This window comes from Patagioenas fasciata, chromosome 2 (assembly GCF_037038585.1).
Source record: "Patagioenas fasciata isolate bPatFas1 chromosome 2, bPatFas1.hap1, whole genome shotgun sequence".
NCBI lineage: Eukaryota > Metazoa > Chordata > Aves > Columbiformes > Columbidae > Patagioenas > Patagioenas fasciata.
The window spans coordinates 15,429,850-15,448,150 of record NC_092521.1 but is presented as its reverse complement, the minus strand read 5'-3'; the positions used below and the strand labels follow the sequence as shown (position 1 = coordinate 15,448,150).

Here is an 18,301-nt window from a genome sequence, read left to right as displayed (position 1 = left end):
CAAGAATGGGTACTACAGCCTGTCACAAAATACAGCAGCAGTAACTTGCAAAACAAAACAAAAATAGCTTTTATTAACTGAGGCACCAGGCTCTTACCTTCTGTTCCTTTGACATGAAAGCGCTTGTTAAGTTCATCCAACTTGTTCTTCTCAAGAACAGAAAGAAGGAACAAGATTAGAATCACTGGAACATTCTGACATCTTGTTTTACTAGGTATGTAGCAAAACAAAACTAGCACTATAAAACAACCACTTTTTTTTTTTGTTTCCTGTTTTATGAAAAAACATAATTGTTCCAAAAGGGCACAAACACTTCACAGGAAGGATCTGGGGAATTCTAACAGATCAAGTCCTCTCAAAATAGGCAAAAATCCTACAACTTTACTAGGCAACTACTGCTAATCGTGGAAGCATCAGCAAACCCTAAACACCTACCTTATCATCACATGTACATCCTATATCAAAATCAGATGTAGAAGGTAGAGCAACGGGATAGAGTGGTTTAGCAACTTCATCTGGCACAGTTGGTTTATAAATATTGGCTCTCAGCAGGTGATTTAAACTTCCATGGGTGCCATTATTAGGAGCAGGTTTCAATCCAAGCAAATCTATGGAACCACCAAAGACAAACGATCATTAGATGGTAAACATGTATTCAGCAGTATCTCTACTAACCTAAGACATTTACTTGCAATAACGTTTACACCGACAATGTGTTAATGAATACTTTTAATATAGTAAAAATACTAATGTTTTGTCCAGATCATAAAATTGCACATGCTGCCTGAATAGTATGGTGGCCTTTGTGACAAAAAGGCTAATTTGCATCAAGGCACAAGAAAAACAGGCTTTTTATAACTATTCCTGCAGCTTCCAGTGCAAACTTGCAGTCAATGTCTTGACCTTACACCAGCCACCTGGAACAGAGTGTTATTAATCACCTGCTTTCCAGATGCTCCATGAGACACACAGGTACAGAAGCAGCCTCTGAACAGAAACTTCCTTCTTAAACTAATGAGGTGTGGATACGACACTGTTGTGGTGCATAGTTGGTCTCTGCCAAGGCGCTCACAGCAAAACTGTGGTAATGGCCTTTACTGGTCAGCTGCTGGAGTAGAACAAGCTGAGGCGCCTGAGAAGTGCCTTCAGCCCTCCTGGCCAAAAGACAAGGGCTTGGGAAGGGGGACTGGAGAAAGCATGCTGGAAGTCAGGGTATGAGCTCATGGGTACCCAAACAAAACCCCGCTAGCTAAAACAGAGTGTTTCTCTTACAACTCCTCAGGCAGACAGCTTACCACACATGATGTTGTAAAGTTCAATATTTTCAAAAGGAGGTACTTTGGTCTTGTATTTGAATGTAGGGCCATAACCTATAAAGACAGTCTTAAAAAAAGAAGAGAGACAAGAATACAAAAAAAAGCATTAATAAGTAGGGGTTTTTTTCAGTGAATATTGACATTTTAGAGACTTCCAATTTCTTCTGCCTTCAATGACCCTCCCACAAAGGTTACTGCATTGCTTATACCTGCATGCTGTTTATCTTGTTGTCATAGCCATGGTCTCCATGGAAGAAGCATTTTCCTGTTGGTTTCTTGTAGACATCCACAGCTTTCCTAAATTGAAAAGATATTGGAAAATTTCCTCAAAGCTGTACGTATGGTGGCTGATCGGGCAATGTACTTTGGAGGTAGGAAGGATAAGGTCACAAAACAGTGCATTGCTCATCTTTCTTGATTAGCAGTAGTGAGGACAGGAGGCTCATCCAACAAGCCCAGGGTTTCTCCCTCTCTTCTCACTATAAGAGGGTGCAATCTTAAGAGCCAACTCCTACTCATTGATAACAACCTTAACATCTATTTACTTATTTTCTTGGACTTTCTCATATCACATCTTCTCCTACAGACTGGAGATATTTTGGACCGCACTATTCCAATCCTCAGAAGGCCAAAAGAGGGTTCTAAGAAAGCACTTTTGTGATATTACAATGCTGCAAATATCATACGATGCTGCAAAGTGCTTTCACCTGTTTGCCTTCCACCCAATAAACAAACAAACAAAAAAACAGGGAGCAGAAACAAAGCTGGAGGGAAAAGATAAAAATTGCAATGAAGACAAATAGCTGAGAAAATACATACTGTATCATATTAGGAATGCTAATTATCAGCTTGTTACTGAGTATTTTCTTTTAGAAAATATGTGGAAAAATAAGTATCGTGTCATAGTACCAGCTTGTTCCAGAGTACATTTTACAGTTTTATGAGGGCCATGTACAGGCAATACATGTAATGGATCAGATTATCCTGTAAGTCAATTTCTTCATCTGCAATAAAATGATGTTCAGCCAAAGTTTTATTCTAGCCTTACAAATTACTAGAGTTACAGCAATCGGGTCTGTAACTACCATTTTCCTGGCTGTGAATATACAGTGAATTACGTTACCAAATGTATTATTGGTGAACGAGATTTCAGAAAATGAACAAATAAGCCAAAGAAAGTCTGATGTAATTAATAAGAAATTACTAAGTGTAAATAATCTTGGACCATCCCATCAGTTCCAGTAAAATGCTTAAAACTAAAACTTTTATAGGCCTTAAAACTCAGAGTATGATTCTTTGAAAACCCAAGCCACAGAAACTGTACGAGGCAACCAGCCAGCCAGCTTGTGGAGTTATGCAAGAAAGCAACTGGGGTTTCTCTTTCACTGCTTCAGCAGAGCGATCCTTGCATAATTCACAGAAAGATAAGCACAGATGTTAAAAAGCACTTACAACACACCGTGTGTTTGCCTGGCAGCTATATGGGCAAAAAAAAGCATACTATAATTTAAAGCTCATAACAGACTACCATGAGCCAAAAGCTGCGTCATCTTCCAAGAACCAGAGTCAGCTTTATGCGTGAAGACCCAGCCGTCCTCATACTGTAATACACAACATGTGTTGGAAGACCCAAGCAAGAAGAATATGTATTAAACCAGAAAGGGATGCACAATTCATAAAAAAAGGTTACACATCTCCTGTTCACTCTATACATTTATGTACTAATTTGTTTTTCCTTGCTCAATTTTTAGCTAATTAAAAATTACCCATATTTTATTACTGAAAATTCAGAGGTATATGTGGAAGAACAACCCAAAACAGGGTTTTCTCTGAGCTAAAGCATCCTGTTTTTCTGTGGATTTCCTTTGCAACACAATATTCTGCTGGCACTTTGATGTCCACCCTGCCATACCCTTTTACATGTTCTCAGGCGTCCACCCACTCTGCGAATATCTCTATTTTCTTTCCATTCACCCTTGTCATCCACGCAGCCTCTTGTTCCCTAACACCCCCTGGTCACATGTGCCTTTCCCTCCCTGCTTCCTGGTTGGAATATGCTTGCACGTCTTTAAAAAAAGCTTATCAGCTCCTGTACTTGAGCTAATCACTCAAAACCCACACAACTGCTTGAAGAAACCAGTCTGGGTGTCTACCCTCTGTCCAGCTGCAGTTTTTCCCAAACAATTTTGTGTTTGGAATCACATGCCCCTGCACTAAAAGTGATTGAACTAGACCAGGAGTTCAAATCTCCTCTTGCTCACAGGGTACAGGAGCAGGATGCTGACAGATGGGGCAATCCCAGGTGTCTTGTTTCCTCAGAAAAAAACAAACAAAAAAAAAGGCTGAAAAATCAGGATGGGAGCAAAAGCAAGAGATTACCTTGCCACATGCCATTTGCGATCCACCAGTAAATGGACGTCCTCAATTCTTCGGTTGTAAGCATAGTGCAAGCGTTTAGGCAGGTGCTGTTTCAAGTAGGGCTTGAAGTGCTGGTCTGGCTTTCTACACTGAAAAATAAATGATTACAAACGACACTGCTGTCAGTTAGCTGAGACATGCATAAACCGTGAATTACAGAAATCAAGCTGTTATGGTCATTACTGATGATGTCTTGAAGACAAAGTGTACATCTAGAGTACATGGGCCAGCCCTTTCTGTGCAGTATTTGCGTAAAACCAGGGCCTGGGGAGTCATTCAAAGATATGTTTGGAAAGCTTCATTCTCATGACAGTCTTTTGAAAGCATCATGCAAAACATCACACTTACTTAGCTCACAGATGCATTTTATTCTATACTGGACCAAAGTTTAAGTTTCAGAGGAAAGCTGAATACTCAAAACACATCTCGTCTGCAGATATATTTAAAGCCATCTGGTTACAAATCTTTATATATTTTTTTAATCAGTCTTTATTTTAAACATTTTCCTTTAAAAGCAAGGTTATAGTTGAAACCTATCAAATGAAGTTTTTCAGTGTCTTCAAAATGCTAGTATAATATTTACCCTAAAAGATTACTTTCCATTTCTGAAGAAACGAATAAATAGACTCAATTCAGGGAGTCACGACGGTGAGGGAGATTCTGGCTTTGCACTGCCCAAAAAAGTTATAAAAGCTACTACAGCAGCAAACAGTGGGATTTATGACAAACATTAATCTGTACTCATGAAGGGCACCATTTAACACTCTTTATTCATGTTAATGGTTGGTTTTCCTGCCTAAAGAGTGAGAAGAGAATGCTGAATAATGGCCTAAATTAAGATGCGAAGTAAGCAGTAAAGTATAGCCAGAGATATCTCCTAGTCCTAAATACTTACTGTAAGGTTGGCAACAATCACTTTAGGGTCATCTGTTAAGCAAAAAAAAAAAAAAAAAAGACAAAAATATAAAAGATGAACAATTTGCAGAGAAACACAGTAATAATGTAGTTTTACAGCAGCATTTTCCTAAAACTTGGCTGATCTTTACTAAAATTATACCATATATATCAGATAAAATATCCTGAATGTGAACTAAAGTTTAAGTGTGCATTCTTAGTGATATTTTAGCTGCTTAGGTAACGTTGCTCATGTTTTTATGACTTGGAGCTTAGCTTAATATTTATCCTATTTTCTGAAAACATATAACTTCAAGTCCTTTGACAGCTTTCCATTAAAATAACAGTCATCCTCAAACACAAAGGTTTTCCTTGAATAACTTGGAAAGTACACTTGAATGCCAGCCTACACTTCCTTAGAAGCAGAGTAAGATAAATATGTAGCATTTTTTGACTCTTTTAACATTTCACAGGCTACTACAGAGTAAGTGACAAGCCACAGTAAAATATTCTGGATATGTCTTTGCACTATTAAAGGGACATATAAGATGTAGAAAACCCAAAACCAGCAATGGTCCACACTAACTCCATCTTCTTCTAGAAAGGTGAAAAAAAAAAAAAAAGAGAAACAAACAACATTTGTGAAAATCTCTTGCTTAACTATTATTGATTTGGCTGCTTAAGGCACAATCTGGCTGAGCTTGAAATGAGCTCTAGTGAATCTCAAAACACAAGCTACAGGCTTATCCATTGCGAAGGTGTGTCTGCAGGCCTAAAGGCAGTGTTATCGATAGGAAAATGGAGGAGGAGTAAAAAAGCTGGTAACTTGCCATTTAAGGGGGCAAACTCCAGTTTTAAAACTAAGGAATACGTTTCTTTGTTCTATGTTCAAACTGCTGATTTATAAGGAATTGCCAACATTCAAAGTAGGCAGCTGTGGACAAAGGCCAAAAGAGGACAATGGTATTGTGGGAACAGCAATAGCATGACTCAGAGGTCAGTCAGAGTAGCTGGTCTTTTTGGAAGATATTGCCATTCATTCTCCAAAGAAAACTGGGTTTTCTCAGCAATTTGGGAATTCAAGGATTGAAAGATTTAAAAAAACAAAACAAAACAAACTTCTCAGAACTGAAACACAAGTTTTCAGTAGACTGTGAAGTGTAAGAATTGAGTCTTTATGCCAGACTAATAAGTTTATCAATGTACAACACTATTTTCAACAGATCATTACACACTCATCCCGTATTCCTAGAGCATTCCCAGGTAAAATAGCTTGTAATAAAATAAATGCATACGTAAATCAGTATCTAAGAAAGTTTTACCACATTCTTATAATTTCTGCTACTACTCTGAAAATCTTTGAAGAACAATTTTTTGGTGAAATATGCCCTCAGCCAAAGTATATCTAAAGTGTTATGAGGGGGTCAGTTGACTGTCCCAACCATCTGATCTTTCCCTCTACCGAATGTTGTCACCCTTGCAGCACATGTTGCAAAAACCATGGATAGATTATGAATTTCACAGTTTGCATGCTAGCTTAAACTGCTGGCAAAGCCGGGTTTGCCTAAGTACACTGAACCAGAGCAATCACAGCACTGGCACAAGCCCATCCTGGTATCACTGTCCTGGAGGCAACAGTCTCCATCAGAGGGTAGTAGGGGCAGCTCGGTCTGAAATACTTTAAATCACAGAGTCAGCTCCACCAGAGGACTCTTACTTGAGCCCTGAGTCAGCTAATACCAAACACCACATCAGGGTGAATTTCTAACAGCATGGTACAAAGGAGCAGCAAGTTCTACTGTCAACATTGGCGCTGAATCCATGCTCTAAATCTCCCTTATATCCTTCAACATCCCCAGCCTGTTGCTGTTTAGCAACCCACGCTGCTTCTCATCTGTGCCAAAAGTATGAAGAAGCTACTGAATTCAAGATGAACCATGCATTTTTTTCCATTAGCTCAGAAAATACACCAGATGCATTTTCCATATCCAATCCATGCAGTGCTGAGATCTCCCGAGTCCCATTTTTGATGACAGAGCGGACAAGTGCATGAATAAACTCATAATGACATGTGAACTGCCATGTGAAACTGGCTTCAAGAGATCCCATTCCTTGCTGTAAAAGGATGGGTTTAACCCCATCCACTTAACACAGCTCTACCACTGTGGGGTCTGTGAACTACGGACTGGGAAGGGGGCAAGTGAGTGGTCTTCACTGGGCTTCCCTCTCCATGTTCCACCAATACACTGTGAATTTACACCCTTTGGACAACACCAGCCCAAGAAAGGGATGAAGTCTATTTCTCAGGACATAAGGGTTACAATTAAATTAACTTACATTTTAGGTTATTGCTAGACCTAGGGCGAATTCGGCCTAAAGATCCAGGTAGCAAAATTATATCTTCCACATTGGTCAGATAGTTGCTTAAAAATTCAGTTCTTTCACAAGTAGTGTCTTCCATCCCTGCGGAAAGAAAATGCAGAATTAATCCATCTGGAAAATAAACATGTTTTCCAAAACATCACAGAAAGCAACCCCAATCAGCCTATGTATTCTTTTATTTTGAATGACTAATATTATTTTTGTTCTTTCCAGTCATCTAATTCCATCATCAGTCAGCAGCAGGAGCCAAACTAGGGGTGATTTTAGCACTTGCCTACACAAGACAAATACCAGTCTCGACGACATAGAAACAGTCACCATATATACCATGTGTGCACTGACACAACTGTAAACTAAGCTCATGGAAAAATCTGAGTCTGTTTCTAGTTTAATGTACTAATTTGGGATTTTTTTTTTTTTTTTAAACAAAGGATTTTAAGAGAAGTCACATACAAAAGGTATTGTCTGTTGGTGGTCTGTTCTAAGGCAGCCACAGATAAACAATTCTCTCCTACAGCTGTTTGTGGTGAGGAGGAATGTATTGCCAGTCACAGGCGGTTCTCTGCACCAAACTGCCTCCCCTGGAAATCCTTCCTGCCCCTTACCCTTCTCTCCCCACAGCCAGAAAGGAGGCATATGCCATTTTATTGCTTATGTAGCAGTCCTTGCGAGACCAATGATCTAAACAAAACAGGACCTTTGGTAGCATCATTAAAAGGTTTTGCAAAAAAACAGGTTTATCTCAAGCATGGTCAGCTTTTCTTTAATAAAACTTCCTTTTTCTTTTTGACGTTGCTAGTATTTACCGTTTCTTTTACTATAAAGTTACTCCTGATGTCCAAAAGAATGAGACTTATCAAATAATATCTCTGCTTTTGGGTGACTCTCCATCTGACCCTGAAATATCTTTTTACCACTTTCCTCCTTCCTCCACTATTTTGATGACATTTTCCATCCAAGCTGGACACCGTCCCTTACAGGTATTCCAGTCTTTCTTGTAGTAGGATAACTTGACCCACTAACTGCCATGGAAATGTCTCTCAAGTCCTACTCCTGTCCTCATGAAAAAGAAAACAGTGCTACTAAATATTTTCCTTCCATAAAAACTGCCAAAAAAGTTACTCTATACACATGATAGCCTTCTGATACATGCAATGAGAGCTTCACTATAAAATAGTTTTGCCAGGTATGTTTTGTCACACTCAAGCACTTATTTCATCATTATTAATGAACTGAAGAAATTTAGAAACTGCATACATCACTATAATGTTAAGCTGTTTATAAAATTGTCTGTGAAAACACCAAAAGAAGTGCGAGTAAAGGTAAACACCCAGATCACTGTTATGAAAGAGAAGTGTCCTCCAATGACAATTAACAGGTGAACTGAGTGGCCAGTCCGCACCAACTGGCTGGTTGAGGGGATTTAAACTACCAGAAAAAAAAACAGCACAAAAATATCTTAAATGGAACTTTCATTTAAGCCACCTATTATATGTACAGCAACATTGCTCAAGCATTTATATACTGATAAAGAATATTGTTTATTTTACCATGATCACCAACAAATATGACATTGACACATCGATGTAGTTTCAACTGTTTCAGTCCATCCATTAGCTGTCCGACTGTCTTGTCAATCTCTCTCAGGGGATTCACCATCATCTGTATAAAAATGCAGAAAGGAAAGAAGTTAATTCTGTCATTGCAACATTCCCCCTTCTTCTACAAAGGGAGGTGCTCTGGCAAAATTCTGACAGGCCATCCAGGTCAAGAGGCAAAGCCTTGGCTGAGCTGTTACACCTGCAATTATCGTACCATTTCCTTTCCTAGATCCACACTGTGATTGCGTCATGAGAAAACCTTGCTGAGATGTTGACACAAGAAAGCACGAGATCTTTATAGCTGATCCTAGACCTCCCATGGACATGTGTACATTTGGTAAAACTAAGTATAGATATTAGAAAAATGCATGTGACTTTGGGGTTTGGTTTGTTTCTTATCCATACATTTAAATGCATACTTTAAAAAGGCTATTTTATGTGAACATGAAATGAAGCTTAGGACTTGGCATTCATATGCAAAGTCACTTAATGAAATTTTCTTCGAAGGACACCTGACAGGAGGATGACAGCATGCAAGTTGCGGGAGTAGCACACGGGGCTCAAAGGGAATGTTCTTCAGCTTCAATGCCAAGAGTTTCCAACATCCCAGATGACAGTTTTGGCAAAACTGTCAGAAGGCCCCATCAGACATGGGTGCAGCACTGTGACTTCTTCATTTAAGTTTCCTGTTCATCAAGAAATAAAACAGAAAACACCAAGACATGTTCACAAGATTGTGTTTTCAGCTATAAGAAAATAAAAGATTTCTTTTTACCAGATGGCACAGAGAAGGGAAACTTTAAAGTCAGATTTTAGGCAGAGGATTCTGATTTGGTTTTGAGAAGAAAACATTTCTTGTCACTATATGCCAACTTCTCCTCACTTGTCTGTTTGATTTGGCGGGTCCGAGTATCTCCAACCAAACATCCTCCTAGCGACAAACAGAATGCTAACAAATTTTGGATGAGAAAAACACTAGATTTTGGCAAAATTTTCTGAGAAGAAAAAATAAACACCACGTTAGCTTGACCCAGAATGAGATGGTTCAGAAATTCTCCCTCTACCTAAGCCATTAAGGGATGGATGTTGAACAAATCTGATAGCTTTTAAGATGAGATAAGAAATATCATCTGCCATGTGGCACTATAAATACATGGAGAAGTGGCTCACGGGAGATGGAATCAGAGTGGGGAACAGGAGGAACAGTTTCTGCAACATACAGAAGTGGTTCAGGCAAAGGGTAAAATTTTGAAATATTTTAATTCAGGAAAGACTAAGTAGTCAGTTTAGTTAAAACTTTGAAATATTTTGAGTTTAGAAAAAAATGAAAATTGTCTGTTTTGTCATTCTTCCACTCTCAAATACAAAGAATTTCTTCAATGAATAGGAATTCTATTTTTATGAAACTCTATTTGTATAATATCAATCATATAAGGAAATATAGTTTTTACTCAGAATCCAAAGCTTATTCAAGGAAGTTGCAAATCCAGATGGGTTTCCCTTTAATATTTACTTTTGCCAGCAGTCTTGAAGCTTCTTCAAAAAATAATAATAATAAAAAGAAATAAAGCAACAATACTTCCAGAGATTTCAAGCGATGGTAATTTTGTTTAGCTACCCTCTTCACCAATTTAATCTGTAAACCTGCAGAGACATTTCTAAGAATGTAAGAAAGTCAATATAAATGAAAAATCCTGTTCTTAAAAGAAACAAGAAACTCTCACAGAAAACCACAGAAAAACCCAAAACCTCCAGCTTTGTAGCTTTCACTCCTTGACTGTGTTCAGAGCCACTCTCAGAAAGGCCCTCACCAATATTTATTCATCCCACTGCATTCTGTTCCCTTCAGTTTTTAAATTCAGCAATCTTTCATTATACTATAAGATTCTCACATTTTTCCCAAAATGGTCTTTGCAGCCTAAGGCCGGTTGTAGGTGGCACATTCTGGCAAGGATTCTTCATGTGGATGTGCTACTCTTGCAGCTCATGTTCTTTCCCAGATGCAGAGTTATTGATAAACAAATAAAACTCTTCCATATACTTTTCTTCACCTAATATATTGATATCAAGACTTTGGAAGGCTGTAGAGAAACCTTTTCTCTTTCAAGATCTATGGATCTCTTAAGATGGTGCTACAAGAAGGAGTTGGTACTATTGTGAAAGCATTGGGTATGGCATCTGAGACATACAGACCACAACTGAATTTGCTCTTGAGTTTTCCGGTAGAAGAAGCTTGATTGGAAGGAAGAAAGAATTTCACTCTATCCTTATTTTTTCCTCAACTGGTAGGATCCAGCCTGTACTATATTTGATTGCTCTCAAACAGCACCAGAAGATTAACTCGCAGATAAGATGGGAACTATTGTGTAATAGTAGGATGCTTTTTTCTGGAATAATAGTGATAAATTTTCACTGTTGACTTATCAGGAAGAGTCCTTTAGGGACACATTTTAGATGACCTTTTTATCCAGAAGAAGAAAGGAAAAAAGGAAGAGTTGCATATGCTCACACTGGTAGGAATGTGTCAAGCTATCTGCTATACTTCATGCCAGAAGGGTATAACTCGAAATGGCAAATGAATGAGCAATGGCAATATCACCCATGGCCATTATCAATTCTCCTCTCAGGTGTATCTGTGTTAAAAGTTCTCTGAAAAATTCTGGTTTTCTTATACCTGATGATTTTTATGTGTTCCTGTCTGCCATGCCTTTACACTTAAAGAACTGGTCTCAAAATAGCTGATTTTAATTCAATCATGCAACAAGTCAAAAAAGACCCCCCACAAAAAAGCTATTGACATGAGTGATTAGAGCCTCTTGTAGGATACAGTGGAGTGTTAAGGCTTTTGTTTAAAGCCTGAAGGATAAATATTTAGCTTGTTTATTTGAAGACTTTTTGAATTACTTAGTCAAATATCTGAAATTGATATAATACTGAAGTGGCCTACACCCCCTTCTAGGCTGTTAGTGCAGATGGAGAAAGCCAGTACACTAAGGAATATACTTTTCCTCCACTTGCACCTTTGCCTAGCAAAACAATTTCTATTTGATCTTTTTTCTTGTGAAAACAGATTATATACCACTTGTATTGCAATACAGCATCCAGAAATCATGTAATCAAGAATCCTCTACCCTCCAAAGTCACAAACTGGCTTTAAGATGTAGATAGATAGATAGATAGATAGATAGATAGATAGATAGATAGATATTTAAAAAAACAATTTTTTAAAAGTTCTTTGCCTTTTAGATTTTGAGTCACATTTTCAGGACTTCTCCACAACCACGACATCTACACACAGAATCTCAAATAATCACCAGGCTTCCGTGAGGTGGGGACTTAAGCAGGTTACAACATATTGCAGAATTTGTAATAGCTCAGAAGGGTAGCAACACTGGTAGTGTCTTCCTAGGGATTTATCTGACACTGCCTCCAGCTGATGGCTGGATTTAAAAATACAAAGAGTTTATACAGATGACTTTCCTTAGTGCAAACAGAGTCTGAAACAAGAAAAGCATAGCTCCCAGAAGGTTTGGTCGTGTGGCTGCTTTCCTTTGGGTCCTTCAGTACATTTATAGAAGTTTTGTCTGAAAAATCTCAGCCTGAAGCACAGAATGAACTCCCAAGTTGAAAAAAAGTAAAGCTAGAGTAGTGCCTAAAAAGTGGCACTTCCATCATAAAATTTTGGAACATATGTAAACTTACTTTCTTCCGACGACCTTCCACGGCATATTGATCCACTCTATGTACTTTTCTTCTTCTTTCCTTTGGAGCTGCAACTGGTCTTTCCTGTCTCCTCTTAGGAGGAAGCTTTCTCTTAGGTCTCTTAGGCGGAGTAAGAGGGGAGCCATAACTACTCTCCTGTACTGGCGGGGAGAGATGTCTGGACTCAGAAAAAAAGCCTGTCTTGGCTCACATCAGATAGTAAAGCTACCTGTGCCAGATAATCCTGAAGCATGAATGCTGTGGCCTTTTTAAAAAATTAGGGGTTTGGACAATTTAGGATCTATCTCTTTTTAAGGAGGAATCCACTAAATTGTACTGAAAGCAGAATAGCAGTTATGAGAGCAGACAGCATAAAAGCAAGTGAAATTGGTGTTTCAGAAGATAGGTGGGGCTTCTGGTTTTGAAAAGACATAGCTTTATGGGGGGGGGAATCATTGATCAAACCTTAATCCATTAATATTATCAAAATTTAAATAAACTATTTCAATTTAAGTAAAATTTATTGCATACAATTTAATGAGTGTCTGGGGTAGGGTGCTGGTGGAAACTCAACATTTCATTTGGATGATGGTTCAGGTACGAGTGAGTACTAGAGCCTGTCCTGTCCAAATGGCTTTCTGTAAGGTTTCCTGCACCCACTTTTTGGCTGAATCAGTGACAGCAGTAGCATTACCAGGTGCCACCATTGTATGCCAGGCCATGCACCCCACTGGAATCACCAGAACCCCACCAGCCACTGTCTGGGGACTGCAGGTCTGTAGGACAAAGCTACGAAGGTGAGTCTCAGCATGGAGCTTGTATCCTTCAAACCACCTGGGCAGGGCAGAGCGCAGGGGCCTAAAGCTGCACTGCTACCTACCAGCTTTTTGGGCAATTTGAGAATTTAATTTCCTAGCACTTCCAGTGTGGCATCTAATTAACTAAAGTTATTGGTCATAAATTCACAAACACCTGAGACAGGCTTGTAGAAGGGAAAAAAAAAATATTAAGACGTAACTGGAAAAAAATAGTATCCAATTAATCAGCTTGCATGTAATTTTAAACCATACCACTCTTACTGACTTTGACAAAGTTGCAGGCTCTTGGCACCGCTCAGGATTGCGTGTGAAGTTCTGATAGATGATGCCTACCAGGAGACAGTAACTACGATATCCTGTGTATAACAGGGCACGCTGAGTGGGCTCGAGAAGAGTCGGAGATTTACGATGATATTTAACTTCTGTGTACTTAGCTTCTCACAGACGTTCAGTTACAGAGCTACGTGAACAGGGAAGGGGAGGAAGGGGATGTTACCATCTGCCATGCTGTTTCATTGCTTCCAAGGCAAGCAGCTGGAAAGGAGTTTCTAGTCCAGTCTCATTCGTCTCTCTCCAGAAAGGCATTTTAATAAAGCAGCACCAGAGTTTTCTGTGTTTTTAAAACGCTTCAAGCTTTGTGCAGTCCTGATGAGCAGCAGGGGAAGGAAGGATTCCCGTTTTACTGTCTCGGAATCGGCTCAGAGCGAGCTCCACAATGCAGAAACACGCGAGCACAGGAGACCCAGGTCTGAACACTGGAAACGGCCGTCTCAAGATAGTGTGTTAGAGGAGCAGCAGGAACGGCTTAGCAATGCCAGATTTTGATGTGTTTTAGAGCTCTTATGGTAGTATATTTCTAGAATATTTAATTTTTTTAAAAAGTTAGCTAGGAGGCAAAAAAAAAAAAGCCAAGTTCTTATTAACCAGCCAAATCTTTGTCTTGCTTGAGAAGTGTCAGAACAGAGTTATGGAGGAGGGAAACTAATCTCTCCCCGCTTACAGAAGGGAACTGTAACATCACAAGGGTAACTAGCCAGCCAAAGCTCTGCTTCTTGACCCGGGCGGACCAACCTACCAGAGTTCAACTGCAGAAGCACAGAGGGAAGGAAAAAAAATGCAGAAGTAAATCAAAAGCAAGCACAAATTTGATAACTCCCATAACTACTCCTGGAAATGTAATAGAACCCACTGAAATACTTCTTACAAGTTATTCATGTCCCACAAAAAACAAAACAAAACAAAACAAAACAAACCCAAAACAACCAAACAAAAGACTCCAACAAAACAACAACAAAAAACCAACCAAACCAACCACAAAACACCACCAAACCAAAATGTCCTAAACCTAAACAACCAAGTACTTTTCACCAAAATTCATAATGTTGGAAGACATGCAAAGTTACAGTAGTGGACACTGGACATGATCTGTATTCCATTTATATCAACAACACTGGCAATTCACCAATAAAGTTTAAGTGCTTCTAAGTCCCTTTATTTATAGTTTTCAAGACATTCTGCATATAGACTATTATGTATGTCCTGTGAAGCTCTACTTGCGATCTGCTGAAGTCTGGAAGCTGAAAATTATCAGGAGTGGATGCCATTAGACCTTTAAGATGATACATTTAAAATACATTTGGAACATTATTTGGTATCATAAGCTCTAGTAAACATTCCTTTTACTCTAATAGACACTTGAAAGATTTTGAGGTTTTCAACGCATAAAACTATTCCTCAAGATACTAAATTCAGCAAGAAAAACTCAGCACAAAATATCCGCTCTTCAAAAAAAGAAACACAAAGGTCATTCTAAATATAACACAGAATCATTAAGAGCTTGTTTTCAAATGTTGTTTGGCTGATTTGCCTTTGCACAAAGGAAAATGAAGCACTCCAACTGTCTAACTGCTGCCAGCTATATACAAGAAAAGAATGATTTCACAGGGAGGTTGTGCACTTGGTATCAAGGCAGCAGCTGCAAGGGATCCCTTTAAGGACTTTCTTCCCAGCTGATTTATGTACCTTTTATAGCTCCTAAAATTATATTGAAAACAGTGTCAAGAGAAATAATATAAAATACTTCCTAGCTTTTCTATCCTGAAACCAGGCCTCTAGCAAGTCTCAGGGTCTATATACTTACACAGCTGTATTCATTTATTTAAATTTCCATTCACAAAGTTATGGCCACTGTTTGAACTGCAAACCCATGCTCATCTGCTAACTCGTCTGTTCTCAATTTGCTAAAAATCAATTTCATGCTCTTTTTTGTGTTTAACACAAATGGCATAAATCAATTTATTTGTAAAACTTTCATAAGCTACTAATTCACACTTTTTAAGAGCCTAGGCTTTGCTTTGCAATTAGAGGTCAACCTTGAGATAACCATCCAGAAGATCCCCCAAACAGTAAGAGCCTTTGGGGGCTTTTTGCTTTTATATTGACTTTTACTATTATGATACATTTACACTTCACTCTTTTGACACTTATAATTAACCTGAAATTATATTACCACAATGGATGCTAAACTGATTTGTTAAAGGCTACAATTTAAAGGACAAATGTCATGCCAGCATCTTCTTAGTCTCCGTTAAGTCCAGGGAAAGAGCCCCACAACTCTGTTCAGAAGGAAATTGTTGTCTACAGATAAATAAAACCAGAGTTGTCAGTCATAAGCTACACATCTGTAACACTTCAATAAGAGGAGCTGTGAAGCATCATTGAGTAATATATCCATGAATCAGAAAGCTCTCATACCAATACCTTGCTTTACTGAGTCAGACACCTCTCCTGTTCTAAGCCAAGTGAAAACACGGAGATATATACCAACCACTGTCAATTAAGCAAGAGTGCTGTCAGGTTTAAACTACTGCTTATGCAGAAAAAGGAGGACTACTTCCTATCCACTGTGGTGTCTCAGCACTGGTTTGGAGCAATTCCTCACACTTGCTGCTCTGGGACCACAGCTCACACTGCTCCAACAGGGATGACACCCACAGCAAGTTCATAACTGCTGCGAACATATTTAAACAGCCCAAATAACTCAAGCATACTAAAAAAGATTAATGCTGCTTCTCTTTCCTCACTTCTCCAGCAGAGAACAGCTATCAGATGTATACTAAACAAGTAATAAACTACTGCTGGGTACCTGGCTGCTCAGGGAGATTTGCATCACCTTCCAAAGAGTAGGTCTCTGACACACTTTTCAGTTCTCAAAGATTTGCAAACATTGCATACCCTTTTAAAGCATGTATAAAAACTCACGAAGTCTTGTGATGGCAATCTGCAGGCATACATTTGCACTGAACTTAGGAGACCTTTGCCAGATGTCAGAGATCACCAGAGATGCCAGCCCCAAGCCACCCGAAGCAGTAGGATATTCGGGTGTGGAATTTACCTTTCCTCTCCACAAATCCCAGACAAGTGCAGAGTCTTTAAGTTCTTGTCACCTGGACATTGTTGGCAGGGAAGCATTGGTCCCAGGCAGCTACCCAAAACTCAAAGAAGGGGTTAAACTGCTGTAGTGTTTTGCACATAATTTTTTATTAAAATACCTCATGGTGCTTCAAAACTTTAACCAAACTCAACAGCCCTGTCCTGAGGGAATAGTACTGGCAAAGCTTTCTGAACCCCCGTAGGGCCTATATGAAACTGGAAATAGCAGCTTTTTACAGTTCATGACAGACTGGAATTATTACTTTGGCTACTGCAGGCTGTCAGCTTTAAACAAAGATTTTTCTTCTCTGTGTTTTTCCTCAATATTTTCTGCGTTATATTTTTATTACTTTTAAGAAGGATAAATTGTTCGAGGAAAGTTAAATTACGCTGTTGCACCCAGATATACTCCTGTCTTTGCCAAATAAATCTTTCCATTTGCATCATCATATAACAGAGAAGCAACCTCCTGAAAGGCACGGGCAGTTCCTTCTCTCAGAAGTGAATCCCACATGATAAATCCTTTAGACAATAACTTTGCTTTCTCTGGCAGAGGGGGAGCATACTGCAGAAACCAGGGGAAAAAGGTTGCTAAAAATTATACTCCTGAGCAGTGGCAATTATTCCAAAAATGCATCTGAGACACGTGCTTTTTCTGCAGGAGAGAGTCTGTACTAACCTCTGAGTTGAAAGGACCGTATCTGTGGCCAGCAGCATCTGGTTGCTCAGAGTAGAAAGCATAAACATAAGGCCTGAAAGAAAGCAAGGTTTTGTTCAGGATAGCTTTCCTTCAGCAACAACAAAAAAGCCACATACCTATTAGGTCAAGTCAAATCAAGTCAAGCTTCCAATGAGACTTTACTTTATGGAAAAAGAACTGTTTTTCAGTCATGTTTCCGCAGTATGATTAAGCAATTAGTTGTTCTACAGTTTTATTAAATCCAAGAACACATGCAGGGAGGCACATGGGGCACCATCTGAGGACACGCGTTCTTTCTAAGTCTTGTAGGACAGATCACAACAGCAGCTCGCCTGCGCTTTGCAGCCAGCAGCATGTGGGAACTTGTGTACTACAAAATACTCCTAATTAAAATCTTAACATTTTCCCAGTCCTCAGGGTCCAGTTCTGCAACTGCCATTGCCTGTAAGGCTGCTAAACCTTTACAGACTCAGTAGGATAAGAACAATCCAAGTTAATCCATGTAAACTAAATGCTTCTTGATAAGAAATAAATTCATACCATACATTTATTGAGAAGAATCAAAATGCTGATGTTTAAAAGTGGAGATTAAAAAAATAAAAATAAAAAAAACAAATGCCACAAAACTAAACGCAAAACCCAAAACAAAATCTTAAATCAGCGACAGCATGTAATAGACAAAAAATATCTTTATAATTAAATTTCCCTTTACTCTTCCAGGTTCTTTTAAAGATAAGTCAAGCTAGCAGCTACCTAACAGCAGAAGACAATAAGTGAATTACCTTTCATTGTCTGGAAGGGTTAGCCACTGCAGTATTGTTAATATTCTGCGCTCATGGGGGATGACACTGGACCACAAAATACAAAAATATACCTTGTTATCATAGAATACAAAAAGCATTAATAAAGCCTTGCTTCGAACTGATTCTGACGTGATTCAAATCAATCATAATAACATCAGTTGCTTTCTGTATGCTCTATCTTATTTCTCGGTTGATACTGATTCTTATTTTGCAAACAGAGGCATTTAAGATCGCC

At 38.8% G+C, this 18,301-nt stretch overlaps 1 protein-coding gene across 9 annotated transcripts in view; it reads right to left on the bottom strand.

The window, feature by feature from the left end:
* ENPP2 (ectonucleotide pyrophosphatase/phosphodiesterase 2) overlaps nucleotides 1-18,301 on the bottom strand; it is a 55,229-nt gene that overhangs the window by 12,367 nt on the left and 24,561 nt on the right. For 6 of the 9 annotated variants that reach the window (XM_071803837.1, XM_065832193.2, XM_071803838.1 and 3 more), the window contains 10 exons: nucleotides 18,046-18,111; nucleotides 17,243-17,315; nucleotides 8,561-8,672; nucleotides 6,966-7,091; nucleotides 4,630-4,661; nucleotides 3,696-3,823; nucleotides 1,526-1,613; nucleotides 1,296-1,383; nucleotides 436-608; nucleotides 98-149 (listed from right to left, as the gene is read on the bottom strand). In XM_071803837.1, the coding sequence (XP_071659938.1) occupies nucleotides 98-149; nucleotides 436-608; nucleotides 1,296-1,383; nucleotides 1,526-1,613; nucleotides 3,696-3,823; nucleotides 4,630-4,661; nucleotides 6,966-7,091; nucleotides 8,561-8,672; nucleotides 17,243-17,315; nucleotides 18,046-18,111 (938 nt within the window). Of the gene's footprint in view, nucleotides 1-97; nucleotides 150-435; nucleotides 609-1,295; nucleotides 1,384-1,525; nucleotides 1,614-3,695; nucleotides 3,824-4,629; nucleotides 4,662-6,965; nucleotides 7,092-8,560; nucleotides 8,673-12,313; nucleotides 12,470-17,242; nucleotides 17,316-18,045; nucleotides 18,112-18,301 lie in introns of all 9 variants that reach the window. The other 3 variants (XM_065832194.2, XM_065832196.2, XM_065832198.2) reach the window with 2 other exon arrangements.